An 18,646-nucleotide genomic window follows, 5' to 3' on the forward strand; every position below is an offset into this window, starting at 1 on the left:
ATGAGTGATCTTGCTCTTGGGGATTGTTGGCGATCAAATAACCCACATTCTAGAGAATACACATATTATTCACCACCCCACCAAAGTTTCTCTAGAATCGACCTTTTCTTGACAAGTAACTCCGCACGGTCCACCCTCAATGTGACCTCCTTCGGTGGGGGGCAGTCTCCTGTCGTCACACCGGGCTGCCGAGGTACCTGTCTTCTGGCACTGTCGGTGCGCGTGGCACTCTTTGCTGGGGGGTCGGGCTGTGGGTGGGGTGCCGTCTGCTGCCCTCTGTTCAGTGGTCTGCATGCTCAGCGGCTGGGGGCTGACCAGGGGCCTGATGGGAGAGCGGAGCTGCCCGGCATGGCGGAGCTGATCGCTGTAGGTTGGCTGCCACCAGGTACGGGAGATGGCTGCACTGGGGCATGGTTGGGTCCCGGGGGGGGGGGGGGGCGGTGCGTGTGGTTGCTCCCCGGCCTGCTGCGCTCCTGTGTGATGGGCCAAAGCAATGTGGGTGGGGATGTGGCAGGCAGCTGCTATCTTTCCTGTCACGCTACTGCCCAAGCGTGCTTTTCGTCCGTCCCAAAACTTTAATCCCACTCATATTAGCTTAGAACACATACACTCACACACCAATCCTACTCCGAACAACACTCCACCGGACCAGGGTCTTTGGGGCAGGAGGGGTTCAAGTGATTCGGGTTTGACTTGCCTGAAGGACTCGCACCCCCAACCTCGCAATTTTAACTGCAATTACCAACAGCACACATTGAGCACTGGGGTTTTCCGAGGTGGCCGGTCGCTGGCGGGTCGGTGTGGGGAAGTGGTTGGCCGGGGGGCGGTCGGCTGGGCTGGAGTCCTGATGGCTTGCGCCTGGTGGCTTAGGATGTGCTGCGACCTGGCGGGGCTGCGGAGAGCGTCGCTAGGTGCCCTCCGGGGCCCCTGGGGGGGCTGCTTGCCGTTGTCGGTGTGGGTTGGGGTGAGCTGCTGGACTTTTGCTTCTGCTGCACGGCTTCTCTACGGTGGGCGCCCCGGGGTGGTGGAGGGCCTGTATATCTGGCGACCTGCTGGCATCGGCAGGTAACATCGAGGTGCCCCACGCTGAGCACACGCTGCCACGTGTATGAGCACTTGGCACTCACGCCAGGTGGGGCATCTGGTCAGCTGCGGTGGGGCGGGCCTCCCCCTTGCGCGGGGCGTGGGCAGGCATGGGAGTCCTGCCGGCTCGCCCACGGGGCGGGCGGCTCGGGTGGGGTGTCGGTCTGTTGCCATGGGGCCTGGATCTGTACCTGTGTTCCGTGCCTTGTGCCTGCGGCCCGGGTTTTGTGCCTGCGACTGCGTCTTGTTTCTGCACCTGGGGGTTGGTTGTATGTGTGCGCTTCTGGAGTGTGGGGTCTCCTCGTGCTCCCTGGGACTGGGTAATGCTAATGGGGGTGGGGGTTACTCCATGGCCATCTGGCTTCTCTGGGGGCCCAGGGGTCTTATGTGGCCACAGGTTGGGATGTCTATGGGGCTGCGGAGTTCGGAGGGCTTCGGGGCCCTTTCTGCTGCTTGAAGGCGCCACGATATAATACCGACCTTCTACACCAGTACCAATGGGGATAAGTCATTTACACTCACCGGTGGACAACTTACACACACACACACACACACACACACACAAGTTCAAGTTCAAGAGACTATTTGTCACATACAGTACATACACATACTGTCCTACATACAGTGGGGCAAAAAAGTATTTAGTCAGCCACCAATTGTGCAAGTTCTCCCACTTAAAAAGATGAGAGAGGCCTGTAATTTTCATCATAGGTACACTTCGACTATGAGAGACAGAATGGGGGGAAAGAATTCAGGAAATCACATTGTAGGATTTTTAATGAATTGATTGGTAAATTCCTCTGTAAAATAAGTATTTGTATCTCCACTGGTTACCTGTAGCCGCCCGCATCAAGTTCAAGTCTCTTATGCTGGCCTACAGAGTGATTGCTGGGAATGCTCCCACCTACTTAAGTGCTCTTGTAAGAGCACATGTTGCCCCCCTGATGCTGCGCTCGTCAAATGAGCGTCGCCTGGCTCTGCCGGCCATACAGCCACGGCAATCCAGGCTATTCTCATTTGTAGTTCCACGTTGGTGGAACGAGCTGCCAAAAATGACCAGAGCGGGGACCTCCCTCTCTGTCTTTAAGAAGCACCTGAAGACCCAGCTCTTCAGTGAGTACCTCCTGTCCTAATCTACAATTACTTAGCACCACCTAGCAGTATTTATTGTTATACCAATGTTGTTATTACACTAATCTCTGTCGCAATGTAGCTGAATGTTATTCTCCCTTGTAAGTCGCTTTGGATAAAAGCGTCTGCTAAATGACTAAATGTAAATGTAAATGTAAAGTATTTGGTCACCCACAAACCTGTATTAATGGCACCTGTTTGAACTCGTTATCAGTATAAAAGACACTTGTCCACAACCTCAAACAGTCACACTCTAAACTCCACCATGGCCAAGACCAAAGAGCTGTCAAAGGACACCAGAAACAAAATTGTAGACCTGCACCAGGCTGGGAAGACTGAATCTGCAATAGGTAAGCAGCTTGTTGTGAAGAAATCAACTGTGGGAGCAATTATTAGAAAATGGAAGACATACAAGGCCGCTGATAATCTCCCTCGATCTGGGGCTCCACGCAAGATCTCATCCTGTGGGGTCAAAATGATCACAAGAACGGTGAGCAAACATCTCAGAACCACACGGGGGGACCTAGTGAATGACCTGCAGAGAGCTGGGACCGAAGTAACAAAGGCTACCAACAGTAACACACTACGCCGCCAGGGACTCAAATCCTGCAGTGCCAGATGTGTCCCCCTGCTTAAGCCAGTACATGTCCAGGCCCGTCTGAAGTTTGCTAGAGAGCATTTGGATGATCCAGAAGAGGATTGGGAGAATGTCATATGGTCAGATGAAACCAAAATAGAACTTTTTGGTAAAAACTCAACTTGTCGTGTTTGGAGGAGAAAGAAAGCTGAGTTGCATCCAAAGAACACCATACCTACTGTGAAGCATGGGGGTGGAAACATCATGCTTTGGGGCTGTTTTTCTGCAAAGGGACCAGGACGACTGATCCGTGTAAAGGAAAGAATGAATGGGGGCATGTATCGTGAGATTTTGAGTAAAAACCTCCTTCCATCAGCAAGGGCATTGAAGATGAAACGTGGCTGGGTCTTTCAGCATGACAATGATCCCAAACACACCTCCCGGGCAACGAAGGAGTGGCTTCGTAAGAAGCATTTCAAGGTCCTGGAGTGGCCTAGCCAGTCTCCAGATATCAACCCCATAGAAAATCTTTGGAGGGAGTTGAAAGTCCGTGTTGCCCAGCGACAGCCCCAAAACATCACTGCTCTAGAGGAGATCTGCATGGAGGAATGGGCCAAAATACCAGCAACAGTGTGTGAAAACCTTGTGAAGACTTACAGAAAACGTTTGACCTCTGTCATTGCAAACAAAGGGTATATAACAAAGTATTGAGATGAACTTTTGTCATTGACCAAATAACATGACCTTGATGACCTTATTTTACACCATAATTTGCAAATAAATTCTATAAAAATCAGACAATGTGATTTTCTGGATTTTTTTTTTTTCTCATTTTGTCTCTCATAGTTGAGGTATACCTATTATGAAAATAACAGGCCTCTCTCATCTTTTTAAGTGGGAAAACTTGCACAATTGGTGGCTGACTAAATACTTTTTTGCCCCACTGTATATGCAGTGAAATGTCATGACACCCGGTGATTACGCACAAGCTCTATAAGCTTGAAAAATACTCAAATGTGTGAAATCGACACACACACACACACACACACACACACACACACACACACACACACACACACACACACACACACACACACACACACACACACACACACACACACACACACACACACACACACAGTCCAATCACACACGCACACCCCACCACACCTGCTTCGAGTGCACCCCAGCACCCTCCTGGTTGCTTTCCTCTCCTTTCCGCCTTCATTTACTGCTATAACTATGACAGGAAGAGGCCACGTGACCAGTTGTAGTTCCAGTTTTCCTGGACCTGATTAACTGTTTTTCAATCCATGTTGTCATTCAATGTTTATGTTTTTGAGTAAATGTTGTCTGTTTCTATATTTATTTGTCTCACCCGTGGTGATTCTCCCCCTCTTGGAGTAGTGATCAGTTGTTTATAGACCCAAACATGATAAATACTTCTTCAAAGAGGGGGGTTGAGTTATTGCAGCAGTTCTTGATGATTTAAGAATTAATAAAGAGTTGCATTGCAGGTTGAGAACTTAAACTCCACTTGCAGACTAACTCTGTCCTCATGCAATGGCATACAAATACTCTGTGTTGTATGCCCAGCATGCTGACAGCACAGGTAAAAAATAAAATAATAAAGGGTTCTTTTTTTTCAATAGCTTTTCCCCCTCGTGTGATGACTGTAGCAGGTTCTGAGGTAACGTTAAGCTTGTGAATTAGTGCTTTTCAACAATAAGTTCCGGCTGTGGCCTGTAGCACCTCACGCCACGCCACTTGACTCAAGCCGTGCCCCATTTGGGTCGTTCCTGTAAAAGGTCCTTTGGTATTTTCTTTAACTTTGATGTAATATGTAACGCTATATACAAGTGTCAACACAATCTCATTATGTTACTGTAATCCCTGGGCCACAAGAAAAAGATTTTTGTTTAGAAATTGTAGTTATTATACTATTACTATTAGTTTGTTAATGAGTTTTATGTGAAACTTCCAATTGAACTTGGCACATCAAAGTTGTGAGCCTGTGTCCAGTTACTTATTTGACCGCGAGTGTAACTTTGTGTCCAATACTTATTTTAGAAGTAGGAAAAACACTGTTAACCAGAAATGCTATACATATTGTTAATAACAACAACAACAACAATATTAAAAAAATAATAATAATTGTTGCTATTAATAATAATATTGATAATTTTCAGTATCTTTTATTCTTTTTTATAAGATTGGATTAGATTCAACTCAAAATTGCACAGAGTACAAGTACTGAGGCAACAAAATGCATTTCTCTGCATTTTATCCATCCTAGTAACTGATGTACCTAGGAGCAGTGGGCTGTGATATAGCGGCGCCAAGGAAGCAGTTAAGGGGTTAAGTGTCTTGCTAAAGGACACATCAGCACACTATCTCCTGCTACGTGACTGCCTTCAAGGTTATCCTTCTATCAAGAGGCCTCGAAAGAACAACTGCAGACTTCCAAAGTGAGAGTTTGAAAAAGCCTGTGAGGGAACTGGCTGAAGCCCTAAACACAGACATGGCTTCCAGATTCCATAGAATGGAATTCCACAAGCTGCTTTAAGAGGCAATAGCACTGGATCCCAGATTTAAAAAAACAAAACTTTTACAGATAACCATGAAGCTGATGGTGCCGAGGTCCTCTAACTGGTGTGGTGGCAAAATCAGGGCGTGGCCTACCCAAGGCTGACACAAGTCATGATGACTAGGCTTTGCATTGTGGCCACATGTGTATGTCCCTTCCGAGAGTCAGTAAAACTGGGCAGATCATAACAGAGAGGTGCAATAGAATTTGCCCTTCAAAAGTGCACCAGCTGGCATTTGTAAATGCAAACCTGCCAAAGATTGCTATTTGCCATCTAGGCACTTCTTAGAAATACAGCTTATTAGTCATTGTTGTTCCTCTATTATTTCTTCAGTTGTTAATTATATTTGTACTTTTATATTTTCACACTAATGTTTATAATGTTTGTATTTTTGTTTGTACTTCATATTTTCAGATATATATTTTCACTGTAAAATGCTACTGTTGTACTTATATAATAGCATATTTATTTATTTTTAACCTAATAAAACAGAATTTAAATGGAAAGACAACTGTTGTTTATGTATATGAAAAAAATATTACCTACTTTACCAGGTAGTCCATAATTTCAGAGATACCATGTTCCCTTTTATTGCTTAATAGAATATGAATAAATCATCACCGATGATAGTGGATATATTTTTTAATTCACTTTGAACTGGGCCAAATGAAGTTCTATACCATGGGATTTATACCGGGACCCTCAAGTGTACCGCACGTGCACATATATGCGTTTATATTATTATGAGGGGTCCAGCCCACAGGGCTAGATCTCATATTGTCATTGTTCCATTATTTTTCTCTGAATTTTACTGGCTAAAACTATCCGGAACAGAACAATTGCTGCTGCTACTAACATGGTTAACGTCTCGTTAGAACCAGGATGTCGCAAACATCTCATGGTTCAAATTGTATCCAAATCTATCCACTCTGTAGTGGTTAGAGATTACAAATGAGAGGTGTGTATGTGTTTCTGTACCTTCTTACCTGATCTGTGGATCTGTTCGATTTATATTTTATCCCTTTGTTCCCCTTTACTTGCCTGATTCATGAAAAAATACAAAAAAACATTAGTCCACAAAAAGTTGTCGAGTCAAGTTCAATCAACTGTGCGAGTAAGTCTTGCATTCAAGATCCAGCTAGGCATAGGAAAAATAGAAGCTGTGATATGGTAATTACTAAGAAATACCACAACATCTTTCATATTACATGGAAACTTAACTTATTGAAACTGTAATCTAAGGAAAGACGTCACCACTAAAATCACATAAATTTAACTGCTATCATAAATCTCTGTAAATACGCAAACCTACGTAAATACATCATAACTGACGTACATGAGACACAATGTCAACTGCCGTCACTAAGACTGCACATGTACTTACACACAAGGTAAGTTATAACAATAAAAGTTTTGGTTTAAAGTAAAGAATAACGTTTTTTACATAAACGTCATGTATAAATACTTTCTACAGTTCTACAGTTTCTAAAGTTACACAAATTGTCACATTAGAACTTAAAATCAATGGTTGACGTGAAATGGGAATGCTTCATACATACTGTCACTGAAAGTTTGATTTGTGGAATTACATGGACGTAACTACATGATTTTTATAAGTTCAGTAAATGTTGATGCATTCCACAAAAAAATACAATAAAGGATACATGTAACACGCACCTAAAACGAATAAACTGGACCCCGTGCATTGGTGTCTGCGGCTATATTATTATTATTATTATTAATAAATAATAAAAGTAATAATAATAATAACAAAAATATTCATAAGAAAAGCGCCCCTGTTCTTTGCAGAGATTCCAGAAATCAGTGTCAAATGGATTTTTTGGAGTCCGCAGTCCCCGAGCTACACTGATCACGTGAAGTGAATTTTAATGTTATGCAAAAGCATTTCCACGCGCCAGACAACCGTTTACCTTGGGGGACGTTCCGAGATCGCAGCGTCAGCACATGTAGTCTTCGCGAGTTGCAACCTGAACGAGAGAAAAACATATTTCTACATATTAAATATGTTGTTTAGTTGTCACGAGACGTATAAAAACTTTATTTGGTGCGTCGTAATGGTCGATGCCGTTTGAGCGATCAAAACTTTGTTTTAACTTTCGATCTACACTTAAGACTGATGAGACAGGCTAAAATATTCGCATTGGTATTTCTACAACTCACGGTTCCAATGCGATCGGATAATCCCGTGATTAACAATTTGTAGCGATGTTAACTTTGACGTTGAAGTTCCAAGGCGTCTGTCGAGAACTTCTGGCGGTTTCGGCTGAGGCTCTGATTTTCCCCCTGAAAGGTATCCCCTTCGTTTCGAGTGACACTCGTTTCAAATTGTTGAGCACTAGCGCAGCAGAGAAAGGAGAACTGCTGAAAAAGATCGGTGGAAGGGACACAATGTTGGGTCGTTCACGAACGATCTGTTTCTTTTGAACGGCTCTTTAGTAGGAACGAATGAGTCTCGCTGGGTGATGTCGTGTTCAACATTTCCAAATCCGAAATGATGATACGAAACTGGAACTTTCAGCTACGGATAGTTTATTGGACGGTTTGAGAATCTACCAAAAATATAAAAACTGTATACGTCGACGTAGTGAGTACTAAGCTGCGTGTCTTATCTAGCAGACATTTCACCCAAGAGTCCGCCAAACTTTTTTTTCCTCGTCCCTTCGTTACAAACGATACACCCCCCTTGGCGGGGCGGTCCCTCCTTTGCTATTTTCCATCCCCCGATTATCTAACCCTAACCCTAACCCTAACCCCGATTATCTAACCCTAACCCTAACCCTGATTATCTAACCCTAACCCTAACCCTGATTATCTAGTTTCAGATGTGGTTTCGCTGTGTGTACGCGCGAGATTAACCGTTTCAGTGCCGGTTCCGGACTGGTTGCGTAGTTACACCCAGTGTCTTTATACCTGTTTTAATTTTAACTCTGACTGATCAATGAAACTGTATTTCATAATTACCCACAATATTAATGATAGTAATGTACATAAATATAATGTATACTGTAGTATACACACATATAGTATTGCTATCGAGGATTAGTTCAATCTGCAATGTTATAGTTATAGTAGTATAGTTATATGTAGTATGTTATAGTTATAGCATATATATATATATATATTTTTTTTTTTTTTTCTTTTTTTTCCCCTCACAATTCCCTCCTTGGACACCGTCAGGTGTTCACAACAAAATATGTATAATAAAATGTATAATACAATGATAATACAATAATACAAGCATACTGTACCGCATACTGTGTCACTCTTCTGGGTTGTTCGGTGTTACGTATTGCTGCGCCACACTGTTGTATACTGTGCTGTATTATCCCACAAACACTACCTCACTTTTTTCAGATGCCTATCCCATATATACGTAAGCCTATTCCCTTTATCTATTCCATTTTATTTTATTTTATTTTATATATTTTTATTAGTATTCAACTTACTGTATTACGTTTTAGGAATCAGTTAGTTGGTCTAGTAGAAAGACATTTTCCTAGGACATATTGTGTGTAATCACCGGGTGCGTTGCAGTACATTTCACTGCATATATGTATTAAGTATGTATATGTATGTGACGAATAAACCTCTTGAATCTTGAATCTTGAAACAATTTTGCATAGCATGATGTGCACAGTGCATGGCTACAGGAGTGATTGGCAGGGGAAACCCCATTTGTCTCAGCAGGAAAACCACCACCTGGACCATTTCCAATAAAAGAGCAAACTAGCGCAGAGTAATTTCTTAGGAGCAGTGTTTCCCTGGGTGTGATACTAGATCTCGCAGCTTTTTAGCTCTTAACCTCTTGCGAGGTGTGCTGACTTCGCTGTTGTGATCTTTCTCTCTTGATCCCTGGTCAACTAGATGCAGTCATCGTGGACGAGGATGTCGGGGTCCTGGTGCTGGGGAAGGGGGGTCCATACCTACAGCAACATAGGTGTCGCCACCTTCCTCCTGTCTCAATGCCATGTACGCTTGTATTTCTGGTTTTCCCAACGCAGTCATGATGCATTTTTCACTTTAACATCGTCCAGCCACCAGTCACTCGTTAGTCTGGGGTTGGTGGACCACACATATTTCTCATTCCACTGGTACTGCTCCTACCCTGTGGAATCACACTTTATTATGGAACAGAAATCAACTTTGATGCCAGGATTTGTCCTTCATAGGCCTGAATGACAGGAACTGTTTCTTTCATTCGGCCCCAGTCTGCGACCTTTGTCATAAACTGGTCATACAATAAATGGGGTCCCACTTGGTAAGAATATGTATACTGTGTAGGGTCCAGGACTTCTACTAGGGTAAACAAGAAAAATTATTTACACATGGTTAATTACAGAATGCTTGTGTCTTTCAGCTGGATCCTCATTTCTGTGAAAGTTCTTGCGGGTGGGGTGGCAGGGGCGCAGTTGGAGAAGTGGTGCCAGAGAGCACCAGTTTTACCTTTGACCTTTACTGCATGTGAGGTGGCCAACACTACCTCCTAAGGTCCAGTCCACCTTGGCTCAGGCCACTTCCGTTTGTGGACCTTGATATGGATCCAGTCTCCGGGGCTGACCACCACAGGTGTGGGGCAGTCTGTGGCAGTGTATTTGACCTGTGAATACAAAACTCAAGATACTGTGGTTAGTGCTTTGACATATTCAGAAAAACCTCCCTGGAAATCATCAAAAGCGGGTGATTTAGCTGGTAGTTTGTGAGGACCTGGCATGGGGCGGCCTGTTAATATCTTGTGTGGGCTAATATGTGTTTGAATATGGGGAGAGGCTCGCATGGACATTAATGCTAGGGGCAGGGCATCTACCCACGTTAGTTAAGTTGTTTTTGTGATGTTCTTTAGTGACATACTGAGTTGCTGTTTTGTCTCTACCAGCACCTTGGCCTTTTTTTTCTTTCAACGTCTGGTTTGCCCTTTCCACTAGACCCTGTGACTGGGGGTGATAGACTGAACCATATCTATGGGAGATACCTAATGCCTGTTCTACCTGTCTGAGTTTGTCGCTAGTAAAATGAGATCCATTGTCCGAGCAGATAACTGTGGGGTAACCCCACCGAAGAATGAGTTCTTTCCTTAACCATTTCTCTTTTGCAAGGGACTGCCTCTACCCATTTGGAGAATCGATCTACCATCACGAGTAGGTATCTGTACCCTTTCATTCTGTTGTCCCTGCCCTTTTCTGTGTAATCCATACATATTTCTCTGAAATATGCATGGATACGTCCAGATACGTCCAGCCAAGGCCTTCTCCGTGTTCCGCGGCGACAGAACGGGAGAGTCGGGGAAATCCAAAGGTGGAGGCGTCTGCCTAATGCTAAACAACCGCTGGTGTAACGCCAACAACACCAAATTCCTCTCCCACTCCTGCTCGCCGAACCTGGAACAGCTGACCATACTATGCCGTCCATTTTATCTCCCCCGGGAATTCAGCACGGTCATCATTACAGCCGTTTATGTCCCACCGCAAGCAGACACCGACGCAGCTCTGTCGGTTCTGTACGATGTGCTGTGCGGATTTCAGAACAGACATCCCGACGCGGCTGTGGTGGTGACTGGGGACTTTAACAGGGCCAACCTTAAAAAAGTTCTGCCTAATTTCCACGAACACATCACGTGTGCCACCAGGGGAGACAGAACTTTGGACCTTGTTACACACCTTACAAGAACGGATACAAGACCGTCTCGCTCCCTGCTTTCGGGAAATAAGATCACGCCGCAATCTCGCTGGTCCCTGTTTACAGGCCTCTGATCGCGCGGGATCTGGTGATGACGAGGGAAGTGAAGCGGTGGACGAACCAATCAGAGGCTGCGCTTCAGGACGCTCTGACTGACGTAGACTGGGACATGTTCCAATCAAGTTCAAGTGACGTCAGCGAGTTGTAGGGTTGTAGTAAGTTTTGTGACTACGCTAGCGGATGATATCGTTCCCACGGTGAAAGTTCGGATATTTCCAAACCAGAAACCATGGGTTGATAAATCCATCCGCTGCGCTCTGAATGCTCGCAAGGCCACTTACAATGACGGTCTTGTATCTGGTAACATGGACAACTACAAAGCGGCGTCGTACAATCTGCGGAGGGCGGTGAGGGACGCCAAACGGACGTACAGGGAGACCGTGGAGCTACAGATGGAGCGGGGGGACACAAGACGCTTGTGGGAGGGGCTGCGAACAATAACAAACTACAAGAGCAGCTCCTCCCCAGCCACAAGTGTGGACGCCTCCCTGGCCAACCAACTGAATTCCTTTTATGCGCGGTTTGAGTCTGGCAGCAACACCGCTAGCTCGCCGGCTAATTGGAGTTACACCACTGGGGATGAGCACTCACTCTCAGTGTCCGTGCATGAGGTCAGGAGGGCTTTGATGCGTGTGAACACCAAGAAAGCTGCGGGCCCAGATGGCATATCTGGGCGAGTACTGAAGACCTGTGCTAACCAGCTAGCTCCGGTGTTCACTACAATATTCAACATCTCCCTGGCTGAATCAGTGGTCCTGTCCTGCTTCAAGAGGTCCACCATCTCCTGTCCCGAAGATCGCCTCTCCAACCTGCCTGAATGACTACCGCCCGGTGTCCCTCACCTCGGTGGTCATGAAGTGTTTCGAGAGGCTGATTAAGAATTACATCTGCGCCTCCCTTCCCCACACCTTGGACCCGTTGCAGTTCGCGTACCGGCAAAACAGATCCACGGATGACGCGGTCTCCCAGGTACTGCACACCACGCTCACGCATCTGGATGGCCAGAAGGGGGCCTATGTGAGAATGCTGTTCATCGATTATAGTTCAGCTTTCAACACCATAGTCCCCACCAGACTGGCTGTCAAGCTGATGGAGCTCGGATTGAATGCGCCTCGATCCTGGACTTCCTCACAGCCCGCCCCCAGGTGGTCAAGGTGGGGAAGTACATGTCAAGCTCCCTCACCCTGAATACAGGATCCCCCCAGGACTGCGTCCTCAGCCCCCTACTGTACTCCCTGTACACACATAACTGTGTGGCCAGGTCCAGCTCCAACACCATCATCAAGTTTGCTGACGACACCGTGGTCGTGGGCCTGATCACTCTGGTGCCAGGACAACAGCCTACACCTGAACGTCAGCAAAACCAAGGAGCTGATTGTGGACTTTAGGCGTGGATCAGAATCGAGGACGCACGCACCCTTGTGGATTAATGGGACTTCTGTCGACAGGGTGAGCAGCTTCAGATATCTGGGAGTCCACATCACAGAGGACTTAACAAGGACTGTACACACAGACACTCTGGTGAGAAAGGCGAGGCAGCGTCTCTACCACCTCAGGCAGCTGAGGAAATTCCGGGTCTCGGTGAGGATCCTCAAGTCCTTCTACTCTGGAGCAGTGGAGAGCATCCTGACAGGCAACATCACTGCCTGGTTTCGGAACTGTACTGCCCAGGACAGGCGGGCCCTGCAGAGGGTGGTGCGTTCAGCTGAACGTACCACTGGAACTACCCTCCCCCCTTGCAGGAGCTATACACCAGGAGGTGTAGTAGCAGAGCCCGCCGGATCATGAAGGATCCTCATCACCCCAACAACGGACTGTTTCAGCTGCTGCAGTCAGGCAAGCACCTCCGCAGTCACACAGCGAGAACAGAGAGACTGAGACAGAGCTTTTTCCCGCAAGCCATAAGAACTGTCAATGCTGACCTCACCAGGGGTCCTAACACATAGGCTCCACTACCTACTGTACTATTTGTAGCATACTGTACCGCATACTGTGTCACTGTTCAGGGTTGTTCGTGATGCCGTATTGCTGCGCCATACTGTTGTATACTGTGCTGTATTATCCCAAACACTACCCCACTCTATTCACATTCACATGCCACTTTAATTCACATGCCACTTTAAATGCACATATCTGTATATACATAGGTATATTCCCTCTATCTATTCCATTTTATTTCATTTTATTCTTATTGTATTTTATTCTATATATTTTTATCAACTCAACTTACTGTATTACGTTTTAGGAGTCAGTTAGTCGGTCTATTAGAAAATAATTTTTTACTTTTATTTTTTTCCAAGGACATATTGTGTGCTATCACCGGGTGCGTTGCATTACATTTCACTGCATATATGTATGAAAGTATGTATATGTATGTGACAAATAAAAATCTTGAATCTTGAATCTTGAAGGGGTAGGGGGGCACTGGGAATGTTCCCAAAGGTCTTTGGTAGACTGTCTTCTTATTTAGCCTGTGGCAGACTACGCATTCTGCAATATGGTTGGACACCATTTCCTCCAGGTAGGGATGCAACCAGTCCTGTTTGAGCCTGTTGTTGGTACTTTTGGGTCCTTCATGAGTCTGTCCATGTGTGTCCTTCATGAGGTAGACCAGGAGTGTGGCTGGTGCTACTGGGCGCCCATTGTGGCTTCTCCATAGGCCGCTGGTGCATGTGGCTCCTTTCTTCTGCCACTGCGAGTGTTCGTACCCTTTCGCTTCTTTCTGCACTTCTTTCAGATGTTCCTCTGACAAATTGAGGGCGTTGTCTTCAGTTAATAGAATCATCATTGCTGCGCTTTCTTTTAGGTACCTTCCTGCTTCTTTTGCTGCTGTGTCGGCTGTGTGATGGCTTTGGTGAGGGCTGTACTCGGCAATGGATTTGGATCGGGCCTCCCATTATTAATACGGGTGCTTGTATTTCTGGCGGTGGTGGGGTGGCTATCTTCCGGTCGCTCAGCAAAGGGGGGGCTGTTGCTTCAGGTGTGTGCTCTGTCTTAGGGTTGTAGGGAGGGGGCGGGTTCCGGTGTGTTTCTTCATCGGCCAGCAGGGAGGGGTAGAGGGACGTGTTGTGTGGTTAGAGTGGGGTGTGACCTTGGGGAATGGGTTCGGGGAGGGGCAGTAACCTGTCTTCTTGTGGGGGGTCGGGTTCTTTCTGGGCTTCTACCACTGCCATGATTGCGGCATTTCTGATCCCACTGCGACGCTTGACAATCACCTCTGCTCGAATCCATGCCGTCACCATGCGCTGAACCAGCGCCCATTGTGCACGCTGCTTGTTTAACTTGCGCTTTCCAGCCCCCATTAATCCAGGATTGTTTTTTGCATCCACTTCCGCTTCAGCCAGCAGTCTTTTTTCTTCCTCTATCATCTTGGTGCGGTTTTCTGCTGTGCACCCACCTGTGGTACCTCTCTTCACACCCACACGTGGTACCTCTCTTCACACCCACACGTGGTACCTCTCTTCACACACACACGTGGTACCTCTCTTCACACACACACACACACACACACACACACACGTGGTACCTCTCGTTACGCACATTCTCACTCACACAGCCGGCAATACTATTTTATGCTTAGTCACGTGAATTGGGCCTTTAACCCTTTAATATTTGGCTTCTCTAAGAACCGGGCCTTCCACCACTAAATGCTTGGCTTCTTACTATAAAAGGAATGCCGGGCCTTTCACCCTTAAATGCTTGGCTTCTTTACGATAAAAAGAATGCCGGGCCTTTCACCCTTAAATGCTTGGCTTCTTTACTATTAAAAGAATGCCGGGCCTTTCACCCACAATATTTAACAATTATTATTCATGCATCATTCAACAATACATCCCTAGAACCACAAAGTTGTTTGTCCAGCCTTAAACAGTACAACACTTCCACCTAAAGTATACCTATCTAATCTATGCAAACTTCATGAAGTGGCTCTGCTCACCTTTTAGGGTACCCATGGAAGTATCGCAACCGTTCAGGCTTTCGGAACTCCTCTGCCGTCTTGTAATGGGATCAAGTTGGGGTCACCAATTTGTCGTGTTCAAAATTTCCAAATCCGGAATGATGCAATGAAACTGGAACTTTGAGCTATGGAGAGTTTATTGGACGGTTTGAGAATCTACCAAAAAAATAAAAACTTTATACGTTGACTTTGTGAGTCCTGAACTCATCTAGCAGAGATTTCAACCAGGAGTCCGCCAAAACTTTTTTTCCCGCGTCCCTTTGTTACAAATGACACACCCCCCTTTGCGGGGCAGTCCCTCCTTTGCTATTTCCTATCCCCTGAGTATCACGTTTCAGATTCCCCACTGTGTGTGTGCCAGATTAAACGTTTCAGTGCCAGTTTCTAACTGGCTGCGGAGTTACACCCAGTGCCTTTATACATGTTTTAATTTTGGCTCTGACTGATCAATGAAACTGTATTTCATAATTACCCATAATATTAATATGAATGATAGTAATGTACATAAATACATTAACATAATGTATACTGTAGTATCCACACATATAGTTTTGCTATCGAGGATTAGTTCAATCTGTAATGTTATAGTTATAGTAGTATAGTTAAATGTAGTATGTTATAGTTATAGTATATGTATATATATATATATTTTTTTTTCTCACAGTGATGAGCGTTCTTTTTGCGAAGTTTTACACGTGTCGTGGTGTTTGCTTAAGTTCCCGTCTCCTGTCGCTGGAAAATACCCGCCCCCATTTGAGACTGAGCGCACCCACCATCACGCTAGGTTCACAAAGCGATTCACAAAGCTGTGAAAATGTGTGGTTTATATCGATTCTGCATACAAATAACTCACTATAATACCAATTTTTTATTATTATGAAACTTTAAAATATTATCTAAATAAATAAATACATATTAACAACATAAAAAGGCATACATAGGTGGAGCATCATATTGTAGCATGTTGGGGGATAGAGGGGGGCGGATATTTCCCAGCAGGCTTTGTTTGTGTTTTGGGGTTGTCGGGGAAAGGCATTGTTTTATGTAATGTTAATTGTTAAGTAATGTTAATTATTATTCCGTTGTTAGTGTAGTTAGCCTTGTTACATGTGTTGTGATTGATTGTTATTACTTTTATGTGTTAAGATTGTTGCACCAGCAGTGAGACTGTGTGTGCCGTTAGTGACTGTCTGCTGCAATAGCATTATCATGTACAAATGCTGAGCACTCTGAGTAACAAAGATTGCTCCTGCTTGAGAAGTCAAATCTTCCACGCCTTCCTCGAAGACATCCTAGCTTGCTACAATATATTTTCACATGTTATTGATGTAAGCTGCCAGTAAGCAGATTGGTAACGGGAAATGAAAGGAGCGATTCGGTTCCCTTCAAGTGGCAGAAATTCCCATCACTAATGTTGTGGAAGGAATAAATAAAGCTTTAACATGAGCAGAATAATAGACAATAATTGTGCTAATATGTAATTGCTTAATCATGCTGATATGCAATGGCTTACAAAGAGGAACGTTGATGCTACATGAACTCTGTTGCCGCATTAACTTGATGATGAAGGGAAAAGGTTGCGCATCGTGAACAACAACAAGACTAAAAAGGCGAAGAAGGAGCTCGAAGTGAGGACAACAGGAAACCACAGCAGAGCAGCGCCCGACAAAGGCCGACGCATACGACGCCAGCTAAGCCACTCCAGAAAACCGCAACGACGGCTGATGAGAAAGTGGTCTGAGAGGAAGGCCGCTGAGAGGAAAGAGCAGCCACCCCACCCGGAGGAAAAGAGTAACAAAAAGGCTTGAACACTGGGGCTCGAGAGAGTCTGGGGCATCATTGTCAGGCAGCTATGCTAAGGACTGTAGGTCTGTCGGATGAGAACTTGGATCTCTCTGTCCCAGGAAATTTATTCTGTAAAACCTGCATCTCTTAATTTTGGCAACTATAATAAATTACTTTTAATTTTACGAGGTGTATCATGTGGTAAAGAAGTAGGAACTATGGAATTTTGTTTTGGATTGTAAACGAACATTCAGGATTACACGCGCATCGGACTATGAGGAAACAATCCAAGTAGTTTTGACAAGGTAAGATACATCAACAGCTTTATGCTGTAATGACTAACTGTTGTAGTTGTGATGCTAGTTATATGTTGTAGTGCCTCATGGCTAGCAGGTCATGTTTACCCAAGCTGTGCTTTAGATGTGTTCAAACCACCATCTTTTTAAACATCCTAGGTGATTAGGATATGATAAAAGGGCTGGTCTGAGTCTTGTAGCCTATGTGTTCTCTTTGTCATTACCTTATATTAGCCTGCTGTTTTGCTTGCTGTGTTTATTTCCATAACCAAGGATGCAAACAATGGAAGCAAGTCTCTGATGGGCGACAGGAAGGCTTGTTGAACCAGAGTTAGCTGGCCAGATGTTGGGTCTGATCAGTGAACTTCATAGGGAGGTTGAGGAAGAGCAATGTCATCCTCGTAAGTTCCCGCAATGTGATCAGAAGATAAAGCCAAATCATTTATTAATATCTGTATATTCATAGGCATAGATTGACACAGAGATGGGCAAAAATACATAAATATATTTTCATACAAGATTGTGGAAGATATGTGTGTGTCTGTTTATGAGAGAGCAATGAAGTGAGAAGCAGTCTTCTCCCCCTCACCACGTGAAGCCGTATGTGGCTAAACAGCGATCGAAACACTCTTCCAATAAGTACCAGGAGACGTAATCTCACTTTGGTATCTTTAATGAAAGCGGTGTAAAACTGTGGAACAATACAGCAATATGTCAAAGTGGTGTCCAGACCGATTCAGATTCAGAAGTTTATCTGGGAAGACAAACCAGACATTGGTCACTTTTATCGTGTGTGGTATTTATGTAAATGTAGGACAATTTAGAAACATTGCTTATTGATTATTTGTAGTATAGCTAATGTTGTGCAACACCAACATTAACTATAGAAAAAAATATAGTAGATCTTTTCAAACTGTTGACAGAACTCACCAAGAAGGTTGATGCCATGTCCAAAGTGAAGTACAGCAAGAAGGTCAGCATATGGACAAAGAGCATCAAAGATCATCTCTACTGGTCAGCATCCGGTTCATTCACTGGAGGGGAAACAGTGCAGAAGTGGACATCTCTTCTCGAACGTATCCAGAATGTGCATGTCCATGAAAATCCACTCTTCCCCAGGTGCTTCCACCCCCACCTTCCGCTGAAAAAACTAGTGGTTGAAGGCTGGCACACCACTATTCAATAGAAATTATGTCATTTAATTACAATCCTGTAATATACTCTCAGCTGCTATGCACTCATCTTTTATGAATTTGTTCTTCTCTCCCCCCTTCTAGCAACAAAGATAACATCTGCAAGTCAAGTCACACTTTATTTATAAAGTGCATTTCATACCAGGGCAACACAATGCGCTTTACAAAGAAAAACAATCAAAAAAATAACATAGTTGTCAGGTGGTCATTTGAAAAGAATGCCCCTGAAACAACAAAAACAACAAAAAACAGCAACAGAAGCAACTACAACTGCAGTAGCA

General features: G+C 44.7%; 2 protein-coding genes across 4 annotated transcripts in view; both read right to left on the bottom strand.

Annotated features, from left to right (window-relative positions):
* Nucleotides 1-7,828, bottom strand: part of renbp (renin binding protein) — a 44,891-nt gene extending 37,063 nt beyond the window's left edge. For all 3 annotated transcript variants that reach the window (XM_080016059.1, XM_080016057.1, XM_080016058.1), the window contains exons 1-3: nt 7,561-7,828; nt 7,311-7,367; nt 6,366-6,420 (exon numbers count right to left, since the gene is read on the bottom strand). The gene's annotated coding sequence lies outside the window, so the exon portion shown is untranslated. The remainder of the gene's footprint in view (nt 1-6,365; nt 6,421-7,310; nt 7,368-7,560) is intronic.
* Nucleotides 7,829-18,115: 10,287 nt separating this feature from the next.
* Nucleotides 18,116-18,646, bottom strand: part of efhd2 (EF-hand domain family, member D2) — a 61,980-nt gene continuing 61,449 nt past the window's right edge. The window contains exon 5 of the mRNA XM_080016062.1: nt 18,116-18,206. Within this exon, the coding sequence (XP_079872188.1) occupies nt 18,181-18,206 (26 nt within the window). The 3' untranslated portion in view covers nt 18,116-18,180. The remainder of the gene's footprint in view (nt 18,207-18,646) is intronic.

This window comes from Zeus faber (assembly GCF_960531495.2).
Source record: "Zeus faber genome assembly, chromosome: 15".
Classification (NCBI taxonomy): domain Eukaryota; kingdom Metazoa; phylum Chordata; class Actinopteri; order Zeiformes; family Zeidae; genus Zeus; species Zeus faber.